We start from the raw sequence: 24,881 nt of genomic DNA on the forward strand, positions 1-24,881 counted from the left end.
CAAATATCATGTAACATCCTGAATTTTCACTGTTTTGGATTTTCAAAAATTCCTTTAATTTTTTTAAAATTTAATTAACTTATAATATTACTTATTAACCATTAGCACTCAATGTTAGTGTATATAGGGGTAGTACCAGTAAAGAACCGCACCAGTCCAATTAATCAGCCGTAGGAAGCCAATGAATCCGCCCGATCACTTGAACATCAGGTGTAGTGTAACATCCCACCCAACCAGAACAATGTCCTGGGATGTCCACGTAGGATTTGCCACAAGATCGTTCATTTGAGATAATCGTAGTGAGGTATCACAAATAAATTAGACCAAGATTTACCTAATTGATTAGGCCAGACGGGTCCTGATAGAACCTGGTGCGGGCCTCTAAGCCAGATGACCGTTTACACCTAGCAACAGCCCATGCGGGCTGTACCGCGACACGGGAAGGTCAGAAAAATCTAAAAATTTAGGGAACCATAGAGCTCACTGGGCTTGTGAACCATCGCGGACCACAGACCCAGTGGATACCCAGAAGTGGGATCTGACACTGACTAAATGCACCCCACTTATGCCAGGACCGGAATCTGGCGCTCGCAAATGAAGCTGAGATACAAGGCTATCCTGCTGTCGAATCTCTTTTACATTTTTAGGGGAGGTCTAATGAATTTTTCTATACCTGTTTACAAACTTTGGGACCCGATCGTGAAGCGGTGACCGTTGATCGCAAATCAAACCCATGCGACCAAACCCCATATCCGATCGACCCCAAATTTTTCTTGGCCCTTCAACGGGCCATGGAGCACCTATCTTATAAGTTTCATGGCCAGAGGGCCACCAAAAATGCCCCAATCTTCTAAACGAGATCTAGATCGTTCGTTGGTGGGCCACTAGTTCCAAAACTATAGAATAATGTCCGTCTCATTGGGCTCGACGTTCATCGCGGGAGTCAGACCTGGGTAGTGTCCAGAACCGCTCAACTTGAGCCGAAGGACGAGTGCATGAGAAGCGCAAATACCCTAAAGAAAGGAGTTGGAACTTAAGTGAATTAAGTCATCCACTCTTATGCAAAGTTGAGGATTTTGGACCGTCGGTTTGCGACGAAACTTCACACGTGGAGTAAGGATATTTTCCTGCTCATATCCGTATAGTCGTGGCCCCGATCGACCATCGGTGACCGTTGAACAGATTTCTAATCATATCTGTCGATCGGCGCATCCAAATGGCGGGCCGATCATGGTCATACGTAGATCACCATTAGGGCTAACTATCCTACGGTGTATATCAATATGTATACCCTATAGTGGGCCCTAGATCTTGAAAAGACCCTCCCATAGGTCTAGTATAGTAAAAACCCAACACTTGGGGCCATTTCCACCAAATCTGGCATTATAAAAGGGCCTCATTTGGGCACCCTCTCTCCCCATACGATTTTGCCCTAGAGAAGGAAAGAGAGAAGAGAGAAAAATGAGAAGAGAAAGAGGAGAAAGGAGGAGAAAGAGAGAGGAAGAAGAGAGTGAAGGAGGGTGTTGTTGATGGTGGGGCCCAAGGAAGCTCAACCTTACAATTCTCTATTTCTTCTTTAAGGAAAAGCTCTCCACCACAACCACACTATTCATTCCATGATCGTCTAGGTAAGATCATTCATCTTTTTTTCTTGAAACCCTTGAGTGAAGAAGAGATTTACATGGGGTTCTAACATACAAACGTATGCTTTAGGGATTCCGGCCAATCGACCCAAAATCCACACTCCTAGGTCGTTTCCAAGTCTTCAACGAATTCGAAGGTGCGGACTATTGATCTTAGGTGGCCTAATACCAATTCTAGTATGAGATTAATGATTTTGATTGCTTGGATGCCATATTAGGAGAATTAGAGGAACCCTAGGAATTGTATGTTTGTTGCAATAGTATGAAATTGTAGGTTTGACTCTTATGATGATTGTTCTTGTCTCTCACATGATTTTATTTATGGATTATTATATGTTCATGCCATGTTTGATTTTCCTATGTGTTGTTGCTTCATAAGATGTATGATTCATTACCCTTGTGCATGTGATTTCTTAAGTTGGAGGAAGTGTTAACTTCCTCACCAAACCACACCACACACATACACTTTATTCATGATGTTAATAGTTTGCTTGTTAGAGAAATTTGAATTGTATGTTGAGCAAAATGAGAACATGGTGTTGAATATGCTTGATGTTACTTTGGTAGTTGGCATGCTATGAGTCCATATTCCTATCCTTGGGTTGGTCAGGAATTTGAGAAGTGACGGTAGTCCCATCGGTTGGACTATGCTATGGCTAGACCCATGCGTTTGGGCAGGTGTGTTCGGGTGGCTGTAGTTCGACTACATGGGTCATTTGTGCCCGATGTCACTCGCCTCATGCTCGCCTGACTCGGGTGGTCTAGCCTACTGTCTGACCAACCTTGATTGTTAACCCTGCTTGTTCACACTTGTATGGAATCTGGAACACCTTACAACCATTGTACCCCATCAATAACCTACTTGAAATTTAGTCCACAGCCTCGTGAGCCGGGCATGGTGGAATGGGACACTGTGTCTGAGCTGTCGGCTTATGCTGGGGTACCGCGCCTCCCCGTAGTGACCGCGAGCGATCCCTTTCTCATGACACTTCTCATGTGCTTGAAGTCGGGGATGAGGAACCTGACGGGATCACGGACCGCGGGGTCTCGGCCTCACGCATTGGGGGGTCTTGGCCTCGCAACCGTTTAGGGCATTGATACGTGGGGTGTACAAGATTCCCCAACCTGCTGGATGAATGGACCTAACTAATCACATGACTAACATGATCATTGCATCGCACTAGTTAGGGTGGCGACTCGACAGTCGAGGTCGCATTGAGGGAGTGTTGGCATTGGCGATCGTTAGATGTTGTCGCACGAGGGAGCGTTGTGGTGAGGTTATGCATCATGTCATGCTGCATACATGCGCATTAATAAGATTACTTAGACGTATGTGATTGTTTGCTTTTCATTAAGATCATATCAAAAATTGATGCCTGTGATAACTTGAGATTAATAGCACCCACTGAGTTGATCACTCACTCCCACTTTGGGACGATGTTTTAAAACACTAACCAGACCCATTCATAGATGTAGGTGACTCAAGGCTTGAGGAGCCTGGTGAGGCGAGCTTCAAGGAGGAGGACGAGCTGTCTTACTTCCAGTTGATGAGCGATTCTCCGCCAGTTTGAGAGGCGGGATCGGATCGCTGAGCAGGAGGCTCAGTCCTATTCTTTTGGTCTTACTATTCTTTTGAGATTTTGTTGGGTAGCGTCTTATGCGACCCATGTATTCTTTTGGACATGTATATATATATATGTATGTATATTTATACTTAGTATCTTTCATTTCAGTGGACTTGTGTGGATGTACTTCATGTTCCAGGAGATTCCAGGTTGCGCATTTAGATTGGATCGCATATTAATAAAAATTGGCTATAAGTGACCTCGGGAACTCGGGAGTCGAGTATATGTACGACCCCCGATTTCTAGGGGGTTACATATCAGCTTGATCGAAAACTTTTGTGGCCCCAGGAAGTTCTTAATGGAAAGAGTTCAATCATCATGATTCCTATGGAGCGGCTCACCTAGGATTTGGGTTTGCTTCATTTTTAGGCTCATGCCGTAAAATGATCTAGCAAAATGGTGGACGACATGGATATATAACACATACATCAAAGTGGGTCTACCGTAGTCACTTGACTAAACAAGCAAATATCTCGGCCTTTCTAGACGTTAATTGCTGGGTGAACCCAACTCCACGTGCATAGGATCCATCACCCAAAAATGAGGTAGATACAAAGCTTAAGTGAGACACATTGAAGGAAACAATGAAAATTGAATGAAGACCATTGAAAACTTTTCGATGCCCATTGTAATGATTATACACCATCCAAACCGGTCATAAGGACAACCTAGAATGAGCCAATGAGGATGGTGGATGGTGTGAAGTTCTCAATAATATTATGGTAGGGTACTTCAATTTTTGGAGCTCTTCCATTCTAAGGTGGGGTTTAATAATACTTTTTTAAGATGTGTGGTCCACTCGAGTTTTGGATCTTTGTTATGGTTATATAAACTGATTAAAATAAGCTTGAAAATTAGGTGAACATATTGAATTTTTCAAAAACATCATGGTGGGCCACACAATAATGGGTAGGGGTGCACACGGTTCAGTTCGGTCCAGTTTTGGGGGAAACCGGAACCGAACTGTTCCCTGCGGTTCTAGGATTTTTGGAACCGGACTGTGAAAACCGGTTCTGTTTCGGATCGGTTCCACAGTTCTGGGCTTTTTAAACTCCAACCCGGTTACATTTTTTTAACAATACTATTAAGGTCTTGGAACCATACAATCGGGAGTGAATGGATGGGAATAACTTTTTATCAATTCTTGGACGGTTTAGATGTTTTACACACTAAAGATGTGAACACATATATAGCAGTTGCACAGTAACTTATCATCCAACTAGTTACATGGGAGACCTCTTTTTTTAATAACCTACACGATGTAATCAGACACTAGACACGTGGCTTGCATGTAACAGAATCCAAACCGTCCAAATAATGGGACCCACTATAGATGGGACAGAGCTCCAAATTTAGATTCATTAGACAATTCTAATCTCTAATCAATGGACATTTTCCTGTTGATTTGGACCGTCGAAGATTTCTCACTATAAGGGTCCATCAAATGTCCACGAATCAGCCAGTTAAGATCATATGCTAAATGATGATCCTTCAATACTGGGCCCACTACTTGGACAGTTCAATTTAAGGTACATGTGTGCCATGTGTAATGATACTGACCGTACATGAGACGTAGCCACACTATCAGATTGACTCGACAATGCTGTTTGCTGAGCTTGGAATTTAATTCAATGTACATCTACTTTGTTGAATTTAAATATGTTGTTTTGACTGTTCGTTAGATGTCAACCGATCATTTAGTTATGACCTACGTTCATTAGATGTCACGGTTCGAATCTACGGTTCGTGTAACTGTTCGGATCCACGGGTCGTGAGGTTCGGATCTACGGTTCGTGTAAGGGTTCAGTTTGGTTCTACAGGGTCTTAAATCGGAACCGATCCATAATCAACAGTTCAGGAAATTTTGTAACTGGAACCGGACCATTAGCACCCTAGAACTGGACCAAACCAGACCGATCCAACGGTTCCGGTCCGGTTACACGGTTTCTACGGTTCGATGTGCACCCCTAATAATGGGCATGGTTTCAACAATTGGTGTTCAATACCATGGTTACAAGTTGTGGCCTCACTTGAGTGTTAGATTTACCACATATTTAGGCCCACCCACTAAAATGATTGACCTAGTAAATTTCTCAAAAACATTATGAGACTTATTTTCCAACATGACACATTCATTCATCAAGTTCCAACAGCGCACACCATTACTTACAGTGACCCAAGTATAAGTCATTTTTTGTAAGTTGAAAAGTAAAAGAAATGACTTAATCAAAATAAGTTACTCTGTGTTATAAGTCACTTATTTAAGTTTAATAGCCAAATTAATTTAAGTTGAAAAGGTAAAATTATAAAGTTAAAATTAAGTTATTTATTAGGTGGTATCCAAACAGGGCCTAAGAGTCAGCATCGACTTGATGATCAAGTTGGTATACTAAAGTCCTAGGTTCGAGTGACCATAGGTGTGTTGGTTGGTGTTAAAAAAAGAAGAAGAAGAAGAAGAAGAAGAAGAAGAACAAGAAGAAGAGTCTACTTCATGAGTTTTGAAGAACTCAAGTCAAGTCAGTCTCAAAATTGAGTTTACTAAAGACTCAGCTCAAAATCTTACTGAGTTGAATTGACTCAGCTGAGTTTTGAATCGAGTTTTAGAACTATTTTATGGATCAGGCTAGATTTTGAGATCTAGCCTTAAAACGGGGTCAAATCTAATGGACAGGTTGGGTGGACCAAATCATCATGTATGCACTAGATCGTGACCAATTTATATCATGGGTCCATCACAGATGAGCCAAGCACTGGAACAATGAAGGCAAAACCTTCTGAAACTGGAGGCAATGGTCGGGTCCACGGTTTAAAATCTCAAGGGAAAAAAAAAAGGCCTTGGCTTGAGTCACTCGACTCGATCAATTGAATCCAAGACTTGAAAAATACAGTGCTTTGTCATCACTTATTCAAATAACAATTATTTATATTTTAAATTAAGGTGGTTTAAAGTCTATCCCATTAGACCACAGTCGGGAGAATTACTTTCAACTTGTTAAGTTCATGTAAAATCTACCCTTTTAATAGTTGGCCCCACCACGAGAATCACCTAATGCAAAATCAACATTGTCTATTCATCAAGTGGGCCACAACATGGAAACAATGTGTAGTCATTGATAAATAGCAAAATACATGCGTGGTCCGCTCAATAAGCGGATATGGCTTTCAGAAGGTGTTGGGTTCAACCTATTGGATGGATTAGTTGTCCAACAAATGTAAAAGATTAGAATTTATTCACTAGGTGGAACATAACCCATAATCCAATCATTTGGAGTTGAGATCTTTTTTTCAAATATTAAATATTATCGAGTGGGTGGTATGAGTCCTCCCGGCCGTTTCAGTGATAGTACATCTTAAAGAATGATTTCCATAAATGTGTCCTAAGCATTTGTACCAGTCATGGTTCAAATAATCATATCTTCAATATGTGTGGGCCAAGTCCTTTTTAAATTCGTAATATGATAGTTTTATTTATTTATTTATTTATTGAAGAGGATTTTAAAAAATAATAAAATAATAATAAAAAATCAATGTCTTTGTTTATTAAAATCTTTTAGCAACTAATCTCATTTTTAATACTTTGATATTAATTTTAGAGTTCCATTAGGTTTTTAATACTCATTTACAACTAATTAGCTTATCCACTCAAGAGAATTACCACTCTTATTATTTCCCTATTTTTAATAAAATTAGCATTCTCAATCTTCACAATCCTCGTAAAGTAATAAAAATGATAGAATCTGGAACCTTTTAACTTTCATTAGTATCTAATAATTAACTATCATATGGTTAAGTTTTCTTTAAATGTTTTTTTTTTAAAAAAAAAAAACTTAACTTTTGTTGGACAACCATATACATAAAGATGTCACAAATTATAGGTTTTGATACAACTTCGCATGAGACTCAATTAATGATATGCATAAAAGTTTTTATAATGTCACTCATAGGGATTTTGGTAACGTCAAATTATTAATCATACTTCGCACCATGTCTTATAAGGTACAATTAGGCCTTTTAGCTATATGATTTTTTTCTAGTGTCTTAGGAATGGTATATTGGACGATGCTATCACCATCCTATAAGTATTCTATATATAAAACTTAATTGTATATATGGTAACTTATCGTATAGAAGATATGTGTATTCATAATAAAAGTAACTATCTATAAGCGATAAAATACTTCTACTCATTCCAAGTTAGGTGGGAAATAATATGCAGATATTTTTGTATATCATCTCTAAGAGCCCTATACGCTCTTGATAGCACTATTTTAGTGTTTTGGTTTGCTTATCATTAATGTGATTAATATAAACCCTAGTTTATAAAGATTATTAACTAAAATTTTCTTTATTGCATAAGCCTTTTCATTATCTCATGAGAGAAATGACCTGATAACATGTGACAAAACTTGTAAGAATTTTCATTCTCCAGCTTATCTTAATGTTACTCCAATATCTTTCATGCAAATAACAAATGCTAAAGACATATGAAGCATTAAAGTCCAATTGAAAAAGGTTATTATCTAAATTACTAGTGCTAATCACATTCAAATAATAATAAAAAAAAATACTAAGATTTTCATTTTCAATTTTAAATGCATAACCATATTATCTGAAGAAAAACATAAATTAAATTACACCTTATAGAAGATAAATAATATTCAAAAATTGAATGACCATAACTTAAGCCTATGAACTCAATTTTCTCCTTATTTGCCCTTATATCATTGCCCATATAGGTTCATTTTTCAGCATCAGTTGATCTCTGTCTCGCTAGAGCATATCCTGCATGTAATTGCATATATGAATAAAAGCACTGTAATCTATCAACTAGGAATCAATTGACATACTTACTAAATTAAATAAACACATAAACCAAAACAATATTCTTACCTTTCTTTAAGAGTCATTCCTGAAATTTAATGCACTCAGTAGATCACCTTCATAGCTTCCTTTTCCTTTGATTGATTTTCATATTGAGGCTGACTGTCGGCTATAGAACTTACAGCTTGTTTTTCAATATGTTGTTTCCTTTTTTTGTTTTTACTAAGTCCTTGTTTAGAGGTTACAAGATGTGCATTATAATTGAGCCTCTCTTCCTCTTGGACACACTGAGAAACCAGTTCATTCAACGTCCATTTCTCCTTTTGAATATTATAATTGATTCGAAATAGATCAAACTCAGGAGGGAGAGAATTTAAAACTAAGAAAACCACAAATTCATCTTCTATATTTTGGCCCAATCCGCGAAGTTTTGAAACCACATCAATCAACCCAAAAATGTATTCTCGAATATTTCCTTGGCCGTTATATGATGCACTAGTCAATTTGTACAAAAGTGAACCTGTCTCTGCTTTCTTCACTTTCTTAGTTTGATTTTCTATTTCAATTAGGAATTCCTTGGCATTCTCGGTGTCAGGCATGTCACCTTTCATTGTTTCAGGAATCACATACTTTAGTATTTTGAGACACATTCTATTAGAGTTGACCCAAGCATCATGGTGTGTAATTTCTGACTCTGTACTGGTATCAGAAGGCTTAGGAGGTTCTTCCTTTTCTAGGGCAAGGTCCAAGTTCATACAACCTAAGAAAATCTCAATAGACTCTTTCCATTTAGGATAATTGGCTTCGGTTAAATATGGTATGGAAGTGAATTGAGTTGGGATGCTATAAATGTTCCTACCTGCGTGCACAAAACAAACATATTCACATAAATTAATAAACATTTTCCATTTAAGCAATACATGAATATAAATTGAATATCAAAAACTTTCATCATTCAATGGATTGCGGTCTTCAATCAAATTGCTCAGAATAATCATAAACCCACTTCATCAATTCTAGCAAAGACTGACATATTATCGTAACTCTCCTTTGAGTAAAATAATGAATTATAAGTGGCTTTATTGAACATGAAACTAATCAATATTTATTACAAAAACCTAAGACACCCATCATTTTTAGGTGAGATGGATCTCTTAAACCTATTTACTATAGCACAAATCACTCCACACGGCTTATCTTGCAAAAAAATGTCAATTCTTATTTCCAATCATTAACTATAGAAAACGCAACTTAATGTAATCCTTAATTCATATGGACAGTTAACGAATTCCACATATACAAGTCTAAACCAAAGATTTTAATTGATTCAGGTCACTTTGGTGACTATCACAACTAATTCGAACCTTTGAATCTTAGACTCAAGGATCGCTTCATGGTTTTGCTTCAAATGGATCATCATAATGAAGTGAAATTTGACCCAAGATATAAGTAGACGTTGACCGTTGTGGTGAGAGAATTTTCTTTGAACTTATGGTTGGATCTTCCTTTCCTTCTACCAATAGTCAATATCAGTTCCCAAAGCATGAGTAACGGCCCAAATTTAGGCCTAGTTAAGATCGATAGAAGTACAATACATAAATGTCCTTAAAAAAATAATTGGAATCAATTAAATCCTCACTTTTTAGAGTGTAAATTATATTTATTTTGATTGCAATTAGTTTTCATTCATCCAATTCAATCACATGAATGGTATCTAATAATCCCAGTGGTGAACATATCCGCTGTGGTTTCCTTCACGCAGGTTTGACATCAAATAAACATCATGGTGGGCCTTGGAAGAAATCAAGGGTGGGTGTCACTATCTCCACTGTTTTCTATGGTGGGGTTCACTTGAGCTTTCGATCTGCCTCATTTTTTGGATCATACCCTAAAATGATCTCTCCAAATGGATGGACGGTGTGGATACAACACATACATCATGGTGGGGCCTACAAAACATGGTGACGTGACTTCAGTAGCGAGATTCGCTACTGAACCAGTCACTATCTAATCCGCGTCTGATGCATGACACGACCTAACAAAAACGTCATCCAAACGGACCACTCAAATTTAACCAGCGGACTTCAAGATGGGTGATCCTGATTTAATCATTAGGACATCTAGATGAACGTCCCAGATCTGTGGTACGATGGACCGATCAAATTGGACAGTCCTGATTAACGTCCAATCACATAACGAACAGTCCAATCCAAACACCAATCTGCATAATGCTCATAATCCAACGGTCCAGATTGGACGATCCAATATCTGACATCCCCCACGAATAATGAAACCGACATATGCATATGGATTCCATCTTCACGACCACATGTGGGATCATGTGATAATCTTATATCATTGTTCTGATGAACATATGCACATGGTTTCTGCAGTCATCATTGAATTTATGCATGTATGGTTTTCAAAATCTTGCTCAGATAGCAATTACAAAATTGAAATTGCTGAATATAAGATTGTAAAAATTTAAAATACACCTGGGAAGGAAGACATGATGAGATCGTAAACTTTCTTTCTTTAAATCTCGATGAACTGGATTTGAGTTTGTTTTGTTGTATTGTATAATCGAAGAGGCTGTATTTATAAAAGATAGGTTACGTATTTGTATAGATGGTAGAGTCCTAGCGCATTACACGCGGATTTCCTGCGAAAGCCTTTTGCAGGAAGTTCCTGCGCTGGAAACTTAGGTGGGGCCTACCGTGATGTTTCTGAGAAATCCACCCCGTCCATCCGCTTTTTGAGATCATTTTAGGACTTGAGACCAAAATCGAGATGGATCCAAGACTCAAGTGGGCCGCACTAAAGGAAAATGTGTGCAGGGAAATTTCTGCTGTTGAAACGTTCCTGGCGTCTACAGTGATGTTTATATGCCATTTATACCGTTTATAACGTCATTAATATTGGGATGAAATGAAAAGACAAATATTATCCTGATTCAAAGCTTCTGTGGCCACACGAATATTTCAATTGTTGATGTGTAATACTCACATTTTTGGCCCACCTGAGTATTGGATACGGTTCATTTTTGACATTTTGTCCTAAAATGAACTCAAAAAACGGATGAATGGAGTGGATTTCTCAAAAACATCACCTCGGGCCACACCTAAGTTCCCAGCGCAGGAACTTCCTGCGAAAGGCTTTCGGAGGGAATCCCCGTCCCGCGCTTATGGCCCTTGGTATGCCCAATCCAACTAGATTTGATCACCTGAACCATTCATCATGCAGGCCCACCTAATAAAAGACTATATGAAAATCACTTTAGTTGGAATATAAGACCGAATGTTTTTATGAGATGAGAAATATCCAACGGTCTTACTTCAGCGAACAAGTGTCGGTGGATATGGGATTCACAAGGGTCGGTGGATCCCTGAATGTGGGGCCCACCTTGGATGTATTTTGATTACATCCACGCCGTTCATACGTTTTAACAGATTATTTTAAGGTATTATGCCAAAAATGAAGTAGATACAAATCTTGGGTGGATCACACTACAGGAATAGTGGTGATTGAATAGGCACCATTAAAAATTTCCTGGGGGTTAGCATAATGTTTATTTGCCATCCAACCTTTTGATAAGGTTACAAAGATATGGATGAAAGGATCACACAAATATCAGCTTGATCCACAACTTTTGTAGGGCCCAAGAAGTTTTTAATGGTCAATCAAAACTGTTTCTTGTGGTGTGGTCCAACTGAGATTTGGATCCACTTCATTTTTGGTATCCTTCTCTAAGATGAGATTTCAAAACGTATGGACGGTGTGGATGTAAGGAACATAATCACGTGGGATCCACCCACTGGCCGTCCATGACGGAACAACCAATCCGATTTTGGTGATTTTGGACGCGGATTTACTGCGAATGCCTTTCGCAAGGGACGCGGATTGCGTCCTACCCCCGCCCGGACGGTAATCCGTCTGGGCAGGGCTCTGTGGGGACCACCGTGATGTAAGTATTTTATCCATGCTGTTCATCATTTATCTCAGATCATTTTAAGATATGAGTCAAAAAATAAGATAGTTAAAAGTCTTAAGTGGATCACAAAGTGGAGATTGAACTTTCACCGTTAAAAACTTATTGAGAGCTGGAGAAGTTTCGGATGAAGCTGATATTTGTTGTTTCACTTCATCCACGTCTACATGACCTCATGAATAGGTTGGATGGTAAAAAAAATAAAATCACGGTGGGCTTATAAAGATTTCAATGGTGGATGTCATTATCACTGCAGCTTCGTTTGGTGTGGTCCACTGGAGCTGTGGACCTGCTTCATTTTTAAAATCATACTTTAAAATTATATAATAAAAGTGATTAACAGCGTGGATAAAACACGCTAAAACACTTAAATTACAGTGGGCCCCACAGAGCCTGCCCGGACGGATTACCGTCGGGCGGGGGTAGGACGCAATCCGCGTCCTTTGGGAAGTTACTGCGCTGGAAAGTTAGGTGGGACCCATCGTAATGTTTGTGATAAATCTATCCGGCCCATCTGATTTTTGAGCTCATCTCAGGACTACTGGAGACCAAAAGTGAGCAGTATCCAATGCTCAAGTGGGCTGCTAAAGGAAAAGGTGGGTAGGGAAATTCCTACCGTTGAAACCTACCTGGGTTCGACAGTGAGATTCAAAACTGCTGTGAGCCATGAATATTTCAACTTTGATGTTCAATCTTCACGTTTACGGCCCACTTGAGTATTGGATTCCACTGATTTTTAGTCCATGCCCTAAAATGAGCTCACGAAACGGGATGGATTTTTCGCAAACATCACCGCGGGACCCACCTATGTTTCCAGCGCATGCAAAAAGGCTGGACGCGGATTTCCGGCGAAAGCCTTTGACATGAAGTTCCTGTACTGGGAACCTAGGTGGGGTCGACTGTGATGTTTGTGAGGAATCCACACTATCTATACGTTTTGTGAGCTCGTTTTAAGACTTACAGGCAAAAGGGAGCTGGATCCAAAACTCAAGTGAGGATTGACTTCCACCGTTAAGATACTCATGGGGCCATAGAAGTTTTGAATCAGGATAATATTTGTGTTTTCAGTTCATCCCAATAAGAATGATGTTATGAACGGTATGGATGGCAGGTAAATATCACTGTCAACCTCAGGGAGGTTTCAACGGTAGAAATTTCCCTAGCTACCTTTTCCTTTAGTGCAGCCCACTTGAGTCTTGGATCCTGGTCACTTTTGGGCTCAAGTCCTACAATGAGCTCACAAAATGGATGGACGGATGGATGTTTCACAAACATCACAGTGGGCCTCAACTAGGTTCCAAGAATTACCTGCGAAACGCTTTTTCAGGAAATCCGCGTGCACCTAAGTTGCTCCATGATTGGTGCATCAGATCCACCTCATCAATGGGGGTGTGCCTTTGAAATCGGATTGCGTACTGAGTTACTCAGTAGTCTATAATCGTATTGAGTAAACTCTGTTGGGCCACCATGAATTCATGTGGTTTATCCACCCGTACATTTGTTTTTCCATATCATTTTAGGGGTTGAACTCAAAATTGATGCATATACAAAGCTCAAGTGGACCATACCACAGGAAAAAATAGAAGTATTGATTTCCACTGTTGAAAACTTTCTAAGGCCCCTAGTGATGTTTAGTTGTCATCCAACCTGTTCATAAGATCAAAAAGACATGAATGAAGGGAAAAAACAAATATCAGCTTGATCTAAAACTTCTTTGGCCTCCAATAATTTTTCAACGGTATATGTCCAATTCACACTATTTCGGTGGTGTGCTCCACTTGAGGATTGGATACATTCCATTTTTGGGATGAGGTCCTAAAATTATCTGTTAAAAGAGATGAACCGAGTAGATAAAATGCATGAATGAGAATTGGGCATATAGAGTTTACTCAGTACGCTAAGCATACTAAGTTACTCGTTATCCAATCCGCTTCCTGCGCCTTTGATGTTATGCCATCAGGCCAAAAATCAGTCCAATAAGAAAGTCAGGTGGCCACACCACAGGAACAGTTGGGAGGACACAACCAATAAAACCTCCCAAGCTGTTTCTTGGGCCCACCATGTTGTATATATGCCTTCCATTTCATTTATTAGATTTGCCCCTGGTGCATACCAAAACTAGGCAATTCCAAACCTCTGGTGGGCAACAAGAGAGTGAACGTGGAGGATTTAGGCATGGTTTTTCACTTTTTTCCTTTTGGTGTAGCCCATCGAGGTGAAATTGAGCGGTACACATGATAGATGGGACCGATGTCATACCAACACCATGATTAGAGCTAGGCATGTCTGACCGGATCTGAACCGAACAAACGGCCTGGATCGGTGGGGATCGAGTTGGGTCATTCAAATCCGAAAGTTTTTCGAATCGAGTTCGGATCGTGGTCAATTTGGACAAATCCGATCCGAATGGATCCGACCCGAGCCGGAGTGAATAAACCACATGCATTCACGGTGGACCCCAACAGAGTTTACTCAGTAAGTCCGTGAGATTCTTCCATAGTAATTGTACACGGTAGGAGTTTCTAAATTAACGATGTGGATCATTACATGGTTCTACTGACTAGGCCAATAGAGACTCCGCGAGCCTTGCTAGCAAACCTCTTTTATTGGGAAGCACATTGGCTGGTGTATTTATTATACCTACACACTAGCTATATAGCTGTTGTAGGTACATGTGGCACGAAGATGTGTATTGACGCTCCTCAAGCTCGAACGATTCAAAGGAGATCAAAGTTATATGGGCCTCACAGTGATGCATTTATTATATCTACACCGTTCAAATATTTTTAGAGATTATCCAAAAAATGAATAATATCCAAAGATCATCTGGACCACACCACAAATAGCAGTAGAAATAATAATTTTCACCATTAAACAATTCGTGTGGTCCACTTGATAGTTAGATCTATCTTATTTTGCATCTCAAGCCTTAATACAAGCTCGCCAATTGGATGGACGGTTTGGATATAACACATACCCCATGATCAGACCCACAGAACTTGCTAACGTCAATACAGCAATGCACTCATGTCACTGCACTTTCGTGCAAAGCACGCAACACTACATAGCTGTGTAGATATGTGTCGTGCAGAGGTGAGCGGAGACGTGCCTCGAGCTTCGAGTTGTACGAATGGCTCAAATGAGATCAAAATTACATGGGCCTCACAATGATGTATTTATTATATCCATACCGTTTATTGATTTTTTTGTGATCATTTTAAAGCATTTGAAAAATAAAAATAAAAATTGAATTATATCTAAAGCTCAAATAGACCACACCAAAAACAGCAGCGAGGATAATGATTTTCACCATTAAAAAATTCGATCCGAATCGTACTCAACCCAATCCAACTCAGTTTCCCTGATTGAGTCGGACTCAGTTCGTGTCAGGCCAATCATGCATCAGATCGGTTCGAGTCGGATGTCCCGGACTCGGTCCTGGATCAGATCAAGTTCAGGTCAGCATATGTATATTTCGCACCGAATCGATTTGGACCCAGTCCGATCCGACTTGGTCTGATGCCTAGATCTAATCATGATGGCTGTCATTTTCTTCTTTGACTAAATTTCCTCCTTTTAATGAAAATATGAATTTAGCCACTAGAATCTTTGGATGTCCATATCGTAGAGTGTTATGGTATGATATTATAGAGTTGCTGTTGTTAATGTAAATGGGTGTATTAGTAAGTGTTAGGATTGATCCATAACAATTATTGTAAAAGGCTTCCATGAATAAAATGCCATTTGGATATTTATTTCAATGGAGTGTGTGAAACAGAAAATATTCATATTGTACTACATTCCCTACTTGATCATGGTCGTGAGTCACCTGTTTAGATGCGTATATTGTAGAGTATTGTGGTGTAAAAGTTATAATTATTACTTATGAGAGTGGTTAAATCTTTATAAATTGACACGACTCGTTCAGACCCGGTCAAAGACCCGGCTTGACCTGCACTGAATGGCCGAGTCAGTTCAGATTGAGTAGCCTTATCCCAATCCGAAAGTATACCGGGTTGTGTTCGAGTTATGCAGTAACAGGCCGAGTTGGATCGGATTGAGTAGCCTTATACCAATCCGAAAGTATACTGGTTGGAAACTCGACCATACAATAACCATACAATAAGAAACGTATGCATTTGATAGGCCTAGTGATGTGAGATTCATTTCTCGCATGAAAACAGTCTAAATTACTGAGTTTCATCAAATTCAAAAGAATGGGTGAGAAACAATCATCCCAATTATTTCAAAATTTTAATGAAAACCCACGAAACCAATGATTCTCTTTCATTTTATTTTGAAATCCTCATAACCATTGCAAGCATAGAAAAAATATAAAGTTATTCAATGAGGCCGGGTCAATACCAAGTGTGTGGGGCCCACTGTGATGTGTGCCTGACATCTATTTCATCCCATTATGTGGGCCTCTCATGTTCTCTTTGGTGCCCAAAAACGGAGTTGATCCAAAACTCAAATGGGCCACACCATGTAAAAGCATGACTAAAACCTATAAAATTAAGTGGTGGGGCGCATCTGCGTTTGAGAATGGGCCTGATTTTTCGGTTTCCGTTCATCCTGGTGTGCACTCATCTTCTTAATGTATTAGATGCCTATTCAAAACTTGGTGGGCCCCACATGCAATCTCAGATGCTTTTAATAGTGTTGGGTGTCCTCACCATCCCAACCGTTCCCATGGAGTGGGCCACAGTTTTGGATCGGCCTGATTTTGGGATTGCAAGAAGAATATGAGGGGCGACAAATGATGGATGTATTGGATATCACACACAATGGTGGGCCCCACGGCGTTGCTGGTTAAGCTTAACCCACAAAGCTTTGTACTGATCCAATCTCATGAAATAAAGAGTTGCTCAAAACATCTTTGCCAAGCGTGTACCAAAAGATCTGTACATCAGGCACTAGTGTCCAGTGATCAAGGCCATTGGTTTTCTGGTCCTTGGCCCCAATTTTTTTTTTTTTTTTTAAATCAATGGTATCCATCCAATGGTTGGCTGCAGAATGTCACAATGACCAGATCCTGGGCCCACCAGATCGATGACCTTGATCACCATCATAGGACTTGCATGAAGCATCTTCCCTGATCTGATTAGCCTCTTTTCTCTAATTAAAAAGTGATTCAAAAGACAAATTTCAATATTGAGTTCTTTCACAGCCGTCTATCAATGTGGTGGTAGAACAAATAGGAACAACACGACGACATACTTGGATGTGTGGGTCTCAAAAGAGATGTGTGGTCCACCTGACGGAAAGCTCAAATAACATGTGGTCATAGCAAACCTTGATAATTTAAAAGAAAATCTTCCACACAAGTAAAATTTACTAGGAGACTAACACCTTTCAAATACAAACAACAAACCATAGTAGACATGAGTCGAATAAGAGTACATGAAACAAAGCAACACCCACAATCCATCACAAGACCAACACTCTATAACCTAATCAAACAACTCTCCCAAAACACACAACTACTCAAACTAGCTATGCCCACAGGCATCAAACAAAGAAACACAAACACTTTGGGGTTGAGAGAGAGAGAGAGAGAGACCCAAGATTGGTAGCTGGGATCTTCCAATCTGGACAGTTTTTGGGAGATGGTCCATCCGAGATTGTCGGACGGTTATCAACTGGAAATCATGCGATTCTTGAGGTCAGCATGCACCTTTGGGGAGTCACCAACCTCATTGAAGTGATCAACAATGGCCAAGAAGAAGATGATGCTGATGAAGGTGGCGAGCACATATCGGAGTCGGCATACTGCTGGCCCCATACGCCACGAGATGAGCACAGAGCACTGGTGGGACCAGCAATATCGGTCTGGTGCACCAGGGAAATGTGTAACAGAGGTTGTAGAAGCAGTGCTCATCGAAAAGGAATTGATAGGGGGTCGGCTTGCTTGTCCGGAGGCTCCAGTTGTGGCTGCATAGATAAAAATCATACTCCTCAAAATGAATGATCGTGATGTCGACAACCGATCAGGGAGCAATGTTCCCAACATCCGTCGGGTTCTTCAAGAAGAACTGCATCTAGCATCGTTTTTGGGCCACCACAAGCATGATGGTTGGACCCAACCAATCCAACTCAAATACATGAGATTATTCCTGACTTGACCCGAATTTGCTCAGCCTGAACCCAACCTGATTTCAAATTGGATGGCGTTTTCCAACCCCAACCCAATGACCCTAGCCTCTTGACAACCTAGCCCAACCCAACCTGACCAGAACTTGGGTTGGGTCAATCGGCTACAGCCCTATCTATAAATAGGGTGCCATGGTGCTACTTACGGGAATAACTTTACAAGTTCTTTTTAAATAAAAAATAATAATAAAAAAAAAAACGAATTTGATGAGAGGTTTCCTACAGTGGAAGTGGTGGAGCAGGGTTTGTGTGATCTCTGGCATTCGTTCCAAGTTTTATTCTTCTTTCTATCTAGTGATTTCAGCTTCAATCTGATAACCTAGCCAAAGTAACAGCACCAATCTATTAACACATACCTAAGTGGGACATCGTATAAGTCCTAAAATATGGCAAGCGACAACCAAAACGGAGTGAAGGGTCATTTTCAGACACTGAGCAAAGATGATGAGAAGTATGGATGCGAACATGAGACCTAACCAGCCATGATAATCCTGAATATGGCAAGGCTGAGATCGCGTAGAAGACTAGAGGAGATTGAATATTTCATGGGATCTAGACACCAATGCCTGCCACGATTGTTGATTGAGAGTGCGGGAAAACCACTTGGAGTGGTTCCAGCTATCCGAGCTGGTCGAGCTATGTTTTGCAGTGCTGAAATTAGAGAGGTAGGATTTTTTAATATGATTACTAATAGTGCACTAGTTTTACGACCTGGCAATGAGATGTGATATGAATAATACAGAAATATTGCAGGTCACAAGGTATTGCTATAGGATATGGATAGATATACAACAAGAGATGGAGGAGGTCAATCCTGAAATTGTAGACAGGGCATATTAGATAGAAATGCAAGCATAGGAGCAACACAACATGATATAACCATGCGAATAAGTCATCGTCCTACTCGACTTGGATAAAGTCAGGTTCACATTCTTCAACATCCAGCACTGGCCAGCCCGATAACAAGGGATGGAAAGTAATGGCGGTGACTAGTGAGCCATGCAACCGCAACAGAATTTCAAGAATATGGACAAAAGGTAGCTGTCCCGAAAAGGCAGCCCCGCAAATACATGTTTGAATCATGGCCAGAAAGGGCACTTATGAAACCTAAATTTCTTCGAGAAACAAGAGGGATGGCACAATGAGGAGGACGACATGGATGATATGCGTTAAAATTATTCTATGAAGTGCAGACATTCCACATCACAATTTATTTTCCTCTGCTCCTGAAACAATGGGTCACATGTAGCATATAGCAATTATTGGAAATTTTGGTTTTGTTGAAGTAGTGAGGTTTTAATCTGCTTACTATGTCACCTCTATGCGCTTGTTGCAAATCCATGTCATTCATTAGGAGGTGGAAATGGTGCAACATATCTAAGTTGGATATGACTTCCTATTTCCGTTTTCTCCTTGCGTTACATACGTATATACGATGAGGTCTAGTTTCACCAGGCTTGTGGCTATCTTCTCTATTACGGTGCAGTCTATATAACAAGGATAGGTGGAGAGTTTGTATTATTCTTCTGTGGATTCTTAGGTGGGTGAGTTCTTATATAGTGGAAGAGTGAGAGAGCAATAAGTCTTGTATTTCTTTTTTTTTTATCTTGTTTTAGCGAGGGTAGAAAGCTCCTTGCTGTTGTCCGGTGGATGTAGGCATATTTACAAACCATGTAAATCTATGTGCCTCTTTTCTCTTGTTTTTACTTTGACTCGGCTTTCTTTGTTTGACCCTTTTTTAAAATATGGTTTTGCTTTACTTGCATTGATAATGTGCAGGTATTTTTCCACAACAAACGGTATCAAAGCGAAAAGTTAAGAAGTCTTTTAGCACCAGATCTATGTTGGCTTTTGTGTTACAATTGTATTTTAGATGGCTGGATCAAGTTCTACCAGATTTGAAGTGCCAAAGTTTGACAAACCTGATTACGCATTATGGAAACTCAAGTTCAACACAGTGTTGGTGAAGAAAAGTTGTGTTATTGCAATTTAAGGGGAAAAAAGCTCATAAAGATGAAAAATGAGGTATTCAAGGGGAAAAAAAACAGTTACCTATAGTGGATCTTCTTCTTACACTCTATGATTCAATTCTGTTTAATGTGTCCAATCAAACTACAATCAAAGCCTTCTTCATACCAAAAGGCATGTGAATTTGTGGATGTTCAACGTTGGCGGATCTTCGTACTGTTTGTTCAACGTTGAAGATGAAGCTAATGAAGATGAGATATCAAGTGTTGAAATTTAATGTAATCAAGGCCAATTGAAGAAAAATACAAAACCTTTTGTTTGGTTTGACTCAAGGATTATGTTATGACTTATGTTTGCATGACAAAAAAGGACGAGCATTGTTCATATCGAGAGTCATGTAAATCCATGGATGTTAACCAGTGAAAAAGCGTCCTTAGAGAAGGAGATGGAAGCTTTACATAAGACAAGACTTGAAAATTGATTAAATTACCCAAAGGGCAGAACACTATTTGTTGCAAATAAGTTTACAAGTTGAAGATATATAATGGGAATGTTGAGATATACAAAGTTCAAGTAGTAGCAAAAGAGTATGCTAAGAAATCAAGTATTGACTTCGATGAAATTTTCTCTTCAGTAATCCGGTTGAGTACTATTCGTACTGTGTTGAGTATGACAGCGATGCTTAACTTGGAGCTTAAGCAATTTAATGTAAAAACTGTCTTTTCATATTAAAATCTTGATAAAAAAAAATTTATATGAGTCAACCCGAAAGTTATATGTATATACATAATGAATCTTGTTTGTCAATTGAACAATTGTTTTATGATCTAAAACAATTATTCAAGCAGTTTGATTCATTCATTGCAAGCTTAGAATTTTAGAATTGTGAGGCATATCATTGTGCTTATATTTGTAACCATGAAAATGGTGACTTCATTATCTTATCATTATATGCTGATGACATTTTAGTTGTAAGTACTAGTAGAGATATTATTGTAGCATTAACAAATTGTTTGACTAAAGAATTTAATATAAAGAATATGGAAGTCATTAATTAGATGAATGACCATATTTTAGAGAGAAGAAAAATATAAGTATGGAAAGCTTAAAATGATTATGTTGAAAGAGTTCAATGCCGCGTCAATATGTAAAATCCTAATATAGTTAGTGCTCCATTTTCTATTGGTTGTAGCCCTCTTCACATCTAGTACCGAAGCCAAGAAGAAAGACCCCATGGCATCCTCATGGTTGGGCCTGTTGATAACAAATGTCTTAAATCTATCTGCATAGTTCGATAACATCGAAGCCGATTGATGCCATCGAGTATTTCCAGGATTTTCACCCCTGCTCGCTGGACATGTTTTGTCATTTTTCGATGACATCGAGGAGTTTACACAGACTTTCTACGGAAAAGCAGATTTTGCGATTTTTGTTTCCTATTCCGTTTCGGCTTCTTTTTAAACCTATATAAATGGGTATATGCGGGACGGGGAGTGATTCTAAGAGGTTTTAAGTATTTTTAAAAGGGTGCTAGGGTTTCTAAAGGGTTCCAGGGTTTCAAAGGGGTAGAGCTAGGTAGGGAAAGGTGAGGTTTGAGGATTTCTCAAGTCGGGCAAGTCATCCATCTTTGTAATTTGTGCTTTCATAGTGGAATTTTTGTCGCTTTGTGCTGTGTTTTTTTCCCGTAAGGGTTTTCCACGTTAAATCTTTGTGTTCTTTTGTGTTTTCTTGGGGCTCTTGCATTGCTATCCTAGATCCATATCTGTGTGATTCCGTAGACCAAATCCCAACAGGACCCACTTGAAGGTTGGGTCAGCTTGGTTTTTGGAGCAAGGCATCATCATGATGGGGCCCACCTGAAGGTTGGTCCTGTTAGACAGGTTGCATGCCTTGTATAGCCGCATGCCTTGTATAGCAACATGCCTTGTATAGCTAATTAGATGATTCTGTATTTCTAATTTACCTTATATATATGGCTGTAGATCTCTATATATTCAACCCCTCTAGGTTGTCTCAAATACAAGAAAATCAAAGGAGTTCTCTTTGTTTTCAGGTCCAACCTGGGTTTCAGGCTAGAGTATCCTCAAGTGGGGTCCACCTGATGATTAGTCCATTATCTGTTTCGAGGCAGGGCATCCTCACGGTAAGCCTATCCGATGATTGGGCGAGCCAGGGCACCCTCACGGTGGACCCCGCCTTATGATCAGGCCAGCCCAGGTTTTGGGCGAGGGCATCCTAATGGTCGGGCCCACTTAGTGATCGGGCCAGGCTGGTTTCAGGCCAGGGCATGCTTGTGGTGGGACACACCTGATGAGCAGCTGGATTTCACACATGTGACAGCTTTGGCACGTGATCTGCAGTCACCTCAGGAAAGCCAACCGAGTCAAGTTCTAGTCAAGCCCAGACCAACCCAAATGGTCCGAATCACGATCATCATGAAAACAAAAAATCAGAGTAACGAACACAATATTGGAAGAAATGCTCACCGAATGCGGCAGTCGTCCCAGCAGGCTCCGAACTCCGTTGGCGGGCCACATAGTGGGCCCCACCTTTCCCGCCGCGTCCCCGGCCACTAGATCCTCTCCCGCCATCGCCGCCATTCCCTCCAGGCGCCGCCGAGTTGGGCGTGGCCGGATCACGGAACGATCGTCCCCGGCTCGATTTCTTCACATGGGCCGCCGCCCACCGGCGATTCTGGTCTGAATTCTGCGAGAAATTACGATTGTGATGTGGGTTTTCTGATTCGTGTCTCCCCCTTCCTCTAGAGCCTGTAGCACTGCCTCTGGTAGCATGATTCTCCATTGGAAGTTGGAAATAACTGTTCTCCGCAATGTACTGAAACAAAAGATGCCGGAAATGTACGCAAGCACCTGTAAGATAGAAGCGAGACGGAGTTTTTTATATAGAGGGAAGGAGACAGTGGGAATTTGCAGGATTTCTTTTCCCAGCAACTGCCCTCGCGCCTTTCCAGAAGATTCTTAGAGGTGAAGTGGGCCTGCACTCATCACAGTGGCTCATCTCCTAATTACCAAACTACCCTTCTATTCTTCCAGAATATTCTAAAAGGTAAGGTGGGCCTCAGTGGCCCACGTCCTGCTTACGGACGCGGATTGCGTACTGACACCGGCAGTAGCGACGTGGCTACTGTACGGTGCTCTGTGGGCTTCACAATGATATATTTGTTTTATCCACACCGTTTATCCATCTTGGATTATTATTTAAAGGCATTAGCCTAAAAATGAGGCAGATCAAATTCTCAGATTGACCACACCACAGGAAAATAGCGGTGATTAAACACCCACTGTTAAAAACTTCAGGATAGGGAAAACACAAATATCAGCTTGATCCATAACTTTTGTGATTCCGATAAGTTTTCAGTGGTAAGCACTCAATCACCACTTTTTTCTTTGGTGTGGTCCACCTGAGATTTTGATCTGCTCATTGTTGGGTTCATCGCTTAAAATGAGCTGAAAAGTGGATGGACCGCGTGGATAAAACACATACAACATAGTAGGGCCCATAGATCACCGCTCGGTGGAAACGGTTGGCTACTCCGACACTTGCCCGGTGGCTGGTGGTCGGTGTTATGCGGGCCCCACTATGAAGTATGTGTTTTATCCATGTGGTTCATCCATTTTTACAGATCATTTTACGTACTGATACCAAAAATGAGATGGATTTACATCTCAGGTGGACCACACCACAGGAAAACAATAGTGATTGGATATCCACCACTAAAATCTTCCTAATGCCCACTGTACTGTTTATTTGACATCCAATCTGTTGATTAGGTCATACATACCTAAATGAAGGACTTTTATGGCCCCAAAAAGTTTTTAATGGTCGAGGTTCAATCAACACTGTTTCCTGTAATATGGTTCACTTGAGATTGGGATATACCTCATTTTTGGATTCATACCATAAAATTATCTAGAAAAATGGATGGACGGCATGGATGAAACAAATAAATCATGATGGGGCCCACAGAGCACCGACCACCAGTCATTGGCAGGTGGCAGGGGGAGTAGCCAATCCGTTCCCCCGCTCAGTAGCGATTTATCGTGTGGGGCCCATAGATCACTGCTCAGTAGCGAGTTGCTTCTGGGAATATCATTAGGCAATCCGCGTCCCCTGATTACCAAACTGCCCTTTGCTCTTCCGGAAGATACCAAAAAAGAAAGGACGCATGGTCAGGATTTGATCACAAGCGACCCACGTCGTGATTGACGATCGGAATTGCTGGAGGTGGCATTGGGGCCCATTTGATGATTCGTGGATCTACATTTGATGGAGGTGGCATTGGGGCCCACAACCCACTTGAAGTGCCCAACTGCTTGGGTGGGACCTCTCGTCTATTCACCTTCCATTCTTCCTCTCTCAACGGTGCTGATTCAACATCCGATGGCGTTAATGAGTGGGCCCATGTCATGTGGCCACGATCTGATCAAAAGTGGCCAACCTCCTGATCAAGGGCCGAAACGTCGCCTGGGCTGCTCAACCGTTTGTTGATCTACATTTGATGGTGGTGACGCGTGGGACTCACACACCGTGCTACTTGGGCGGGCCTTTCATCTAGTCATAATTCGATCTTTCTCTCTCATCAGTGTCGATATAAGATCTAAAGGCGGTAATGAGTGGGCCCCACTTCCTTCTTGAGGTGTAAGACTGCTCGGCCACTCTCAT

The 24,881-nt window shown here is 40.4% G+C and overlaps 2 protein-coding genes across 2 annotated transcripts; both read right to left on the bottom strand.

Moving 5' to 3' along the window:
* Nucleotides 1-7,726: 7,726 nt before the first annotated feature.
* On the bottom strand, nucleotides 7,727-10,681 carry LOC131218729 (uncharacterized). Its single transcript, XM_058213482.1, has 3 exons — nucleotides 10,585-10,681; nucleotides 8,159-8,948; nucleotides 7,727-8,050 (listed from the first exon to the last, which is right to left on the bottom strand). The coding sequence occupies exons 1-2, from the start codon at nucleotides 10,598-10,600 to the stop codon at nucleotides 8,194-8,196; spliced, it is 771 nt and encodes a 256-aa protein (XP_058069465.1). The 5' UTR covers nucleotides 10,601-10,681; the 3' UTR covers nucleotides 7,727-8,050; nucleotides 8,159-8,193.
* Nucleotides 10,682-17,364: 6,683 nt separating this feature from the next.
* Nucleotides 17,365-23,078, bottom strand: LOC131218731 (uncharacterized). The gene is made up of 2 exons (XM_058213485.1): nucleotides 22,685-23,078; nucleotides 17,365-18,011 (listed from the first exon to the last, which is right to left on the bottom strand). The coding sequence occupies exons 1-2, from the start codon at nucleotides 22,998-23,000 to the stop codon at nucleotides 17,716-17,718; spliced, it is 612 nt and encodes a 203-aa protein (XP_058069468.1). The 5' UTR covers nucleotides 23,001-23,078; the 3' UTR covers nucleotides 17,365-17,715.
* Between the last annotated feature and the right edge of the window lie 1,803 nt (nucleotides 23,079-24,881).

This window comes from Magnolia sinica, chromosome 11, assembly GCF_029962835.1.
Source record: "Magnolia sinica isolate HGM2019 chromosome 11, MsV1, whole genome shotgun sequence".
In the NCBI taxonomy this organism is placed as follows: domain Eukaryota; kingdom Viridiplantae; phylum Streptophyta; class Magnoliopsida; order Magnoliales; family Magnoliaceae; genus Magnolia; species Magnolia sinica.

Bases quoted from the DNA above. Each gene is read 5' to 3' on its own strand.
- LOC131218731 (XM_058213485.1), bottom strand. From the start codon at position 23,000: ATGGAGAATCATGCTACCAGAGGCAGTGCTACAGGCTCTAGAGGAAGG. The intron at 18,012-22,684 runs GTGAGCATTTCT...TTATCTATGCAG, and splicing joins TGGGACGACTGCCGCATTCG to CCACAACTGGAGCCTCCGGA.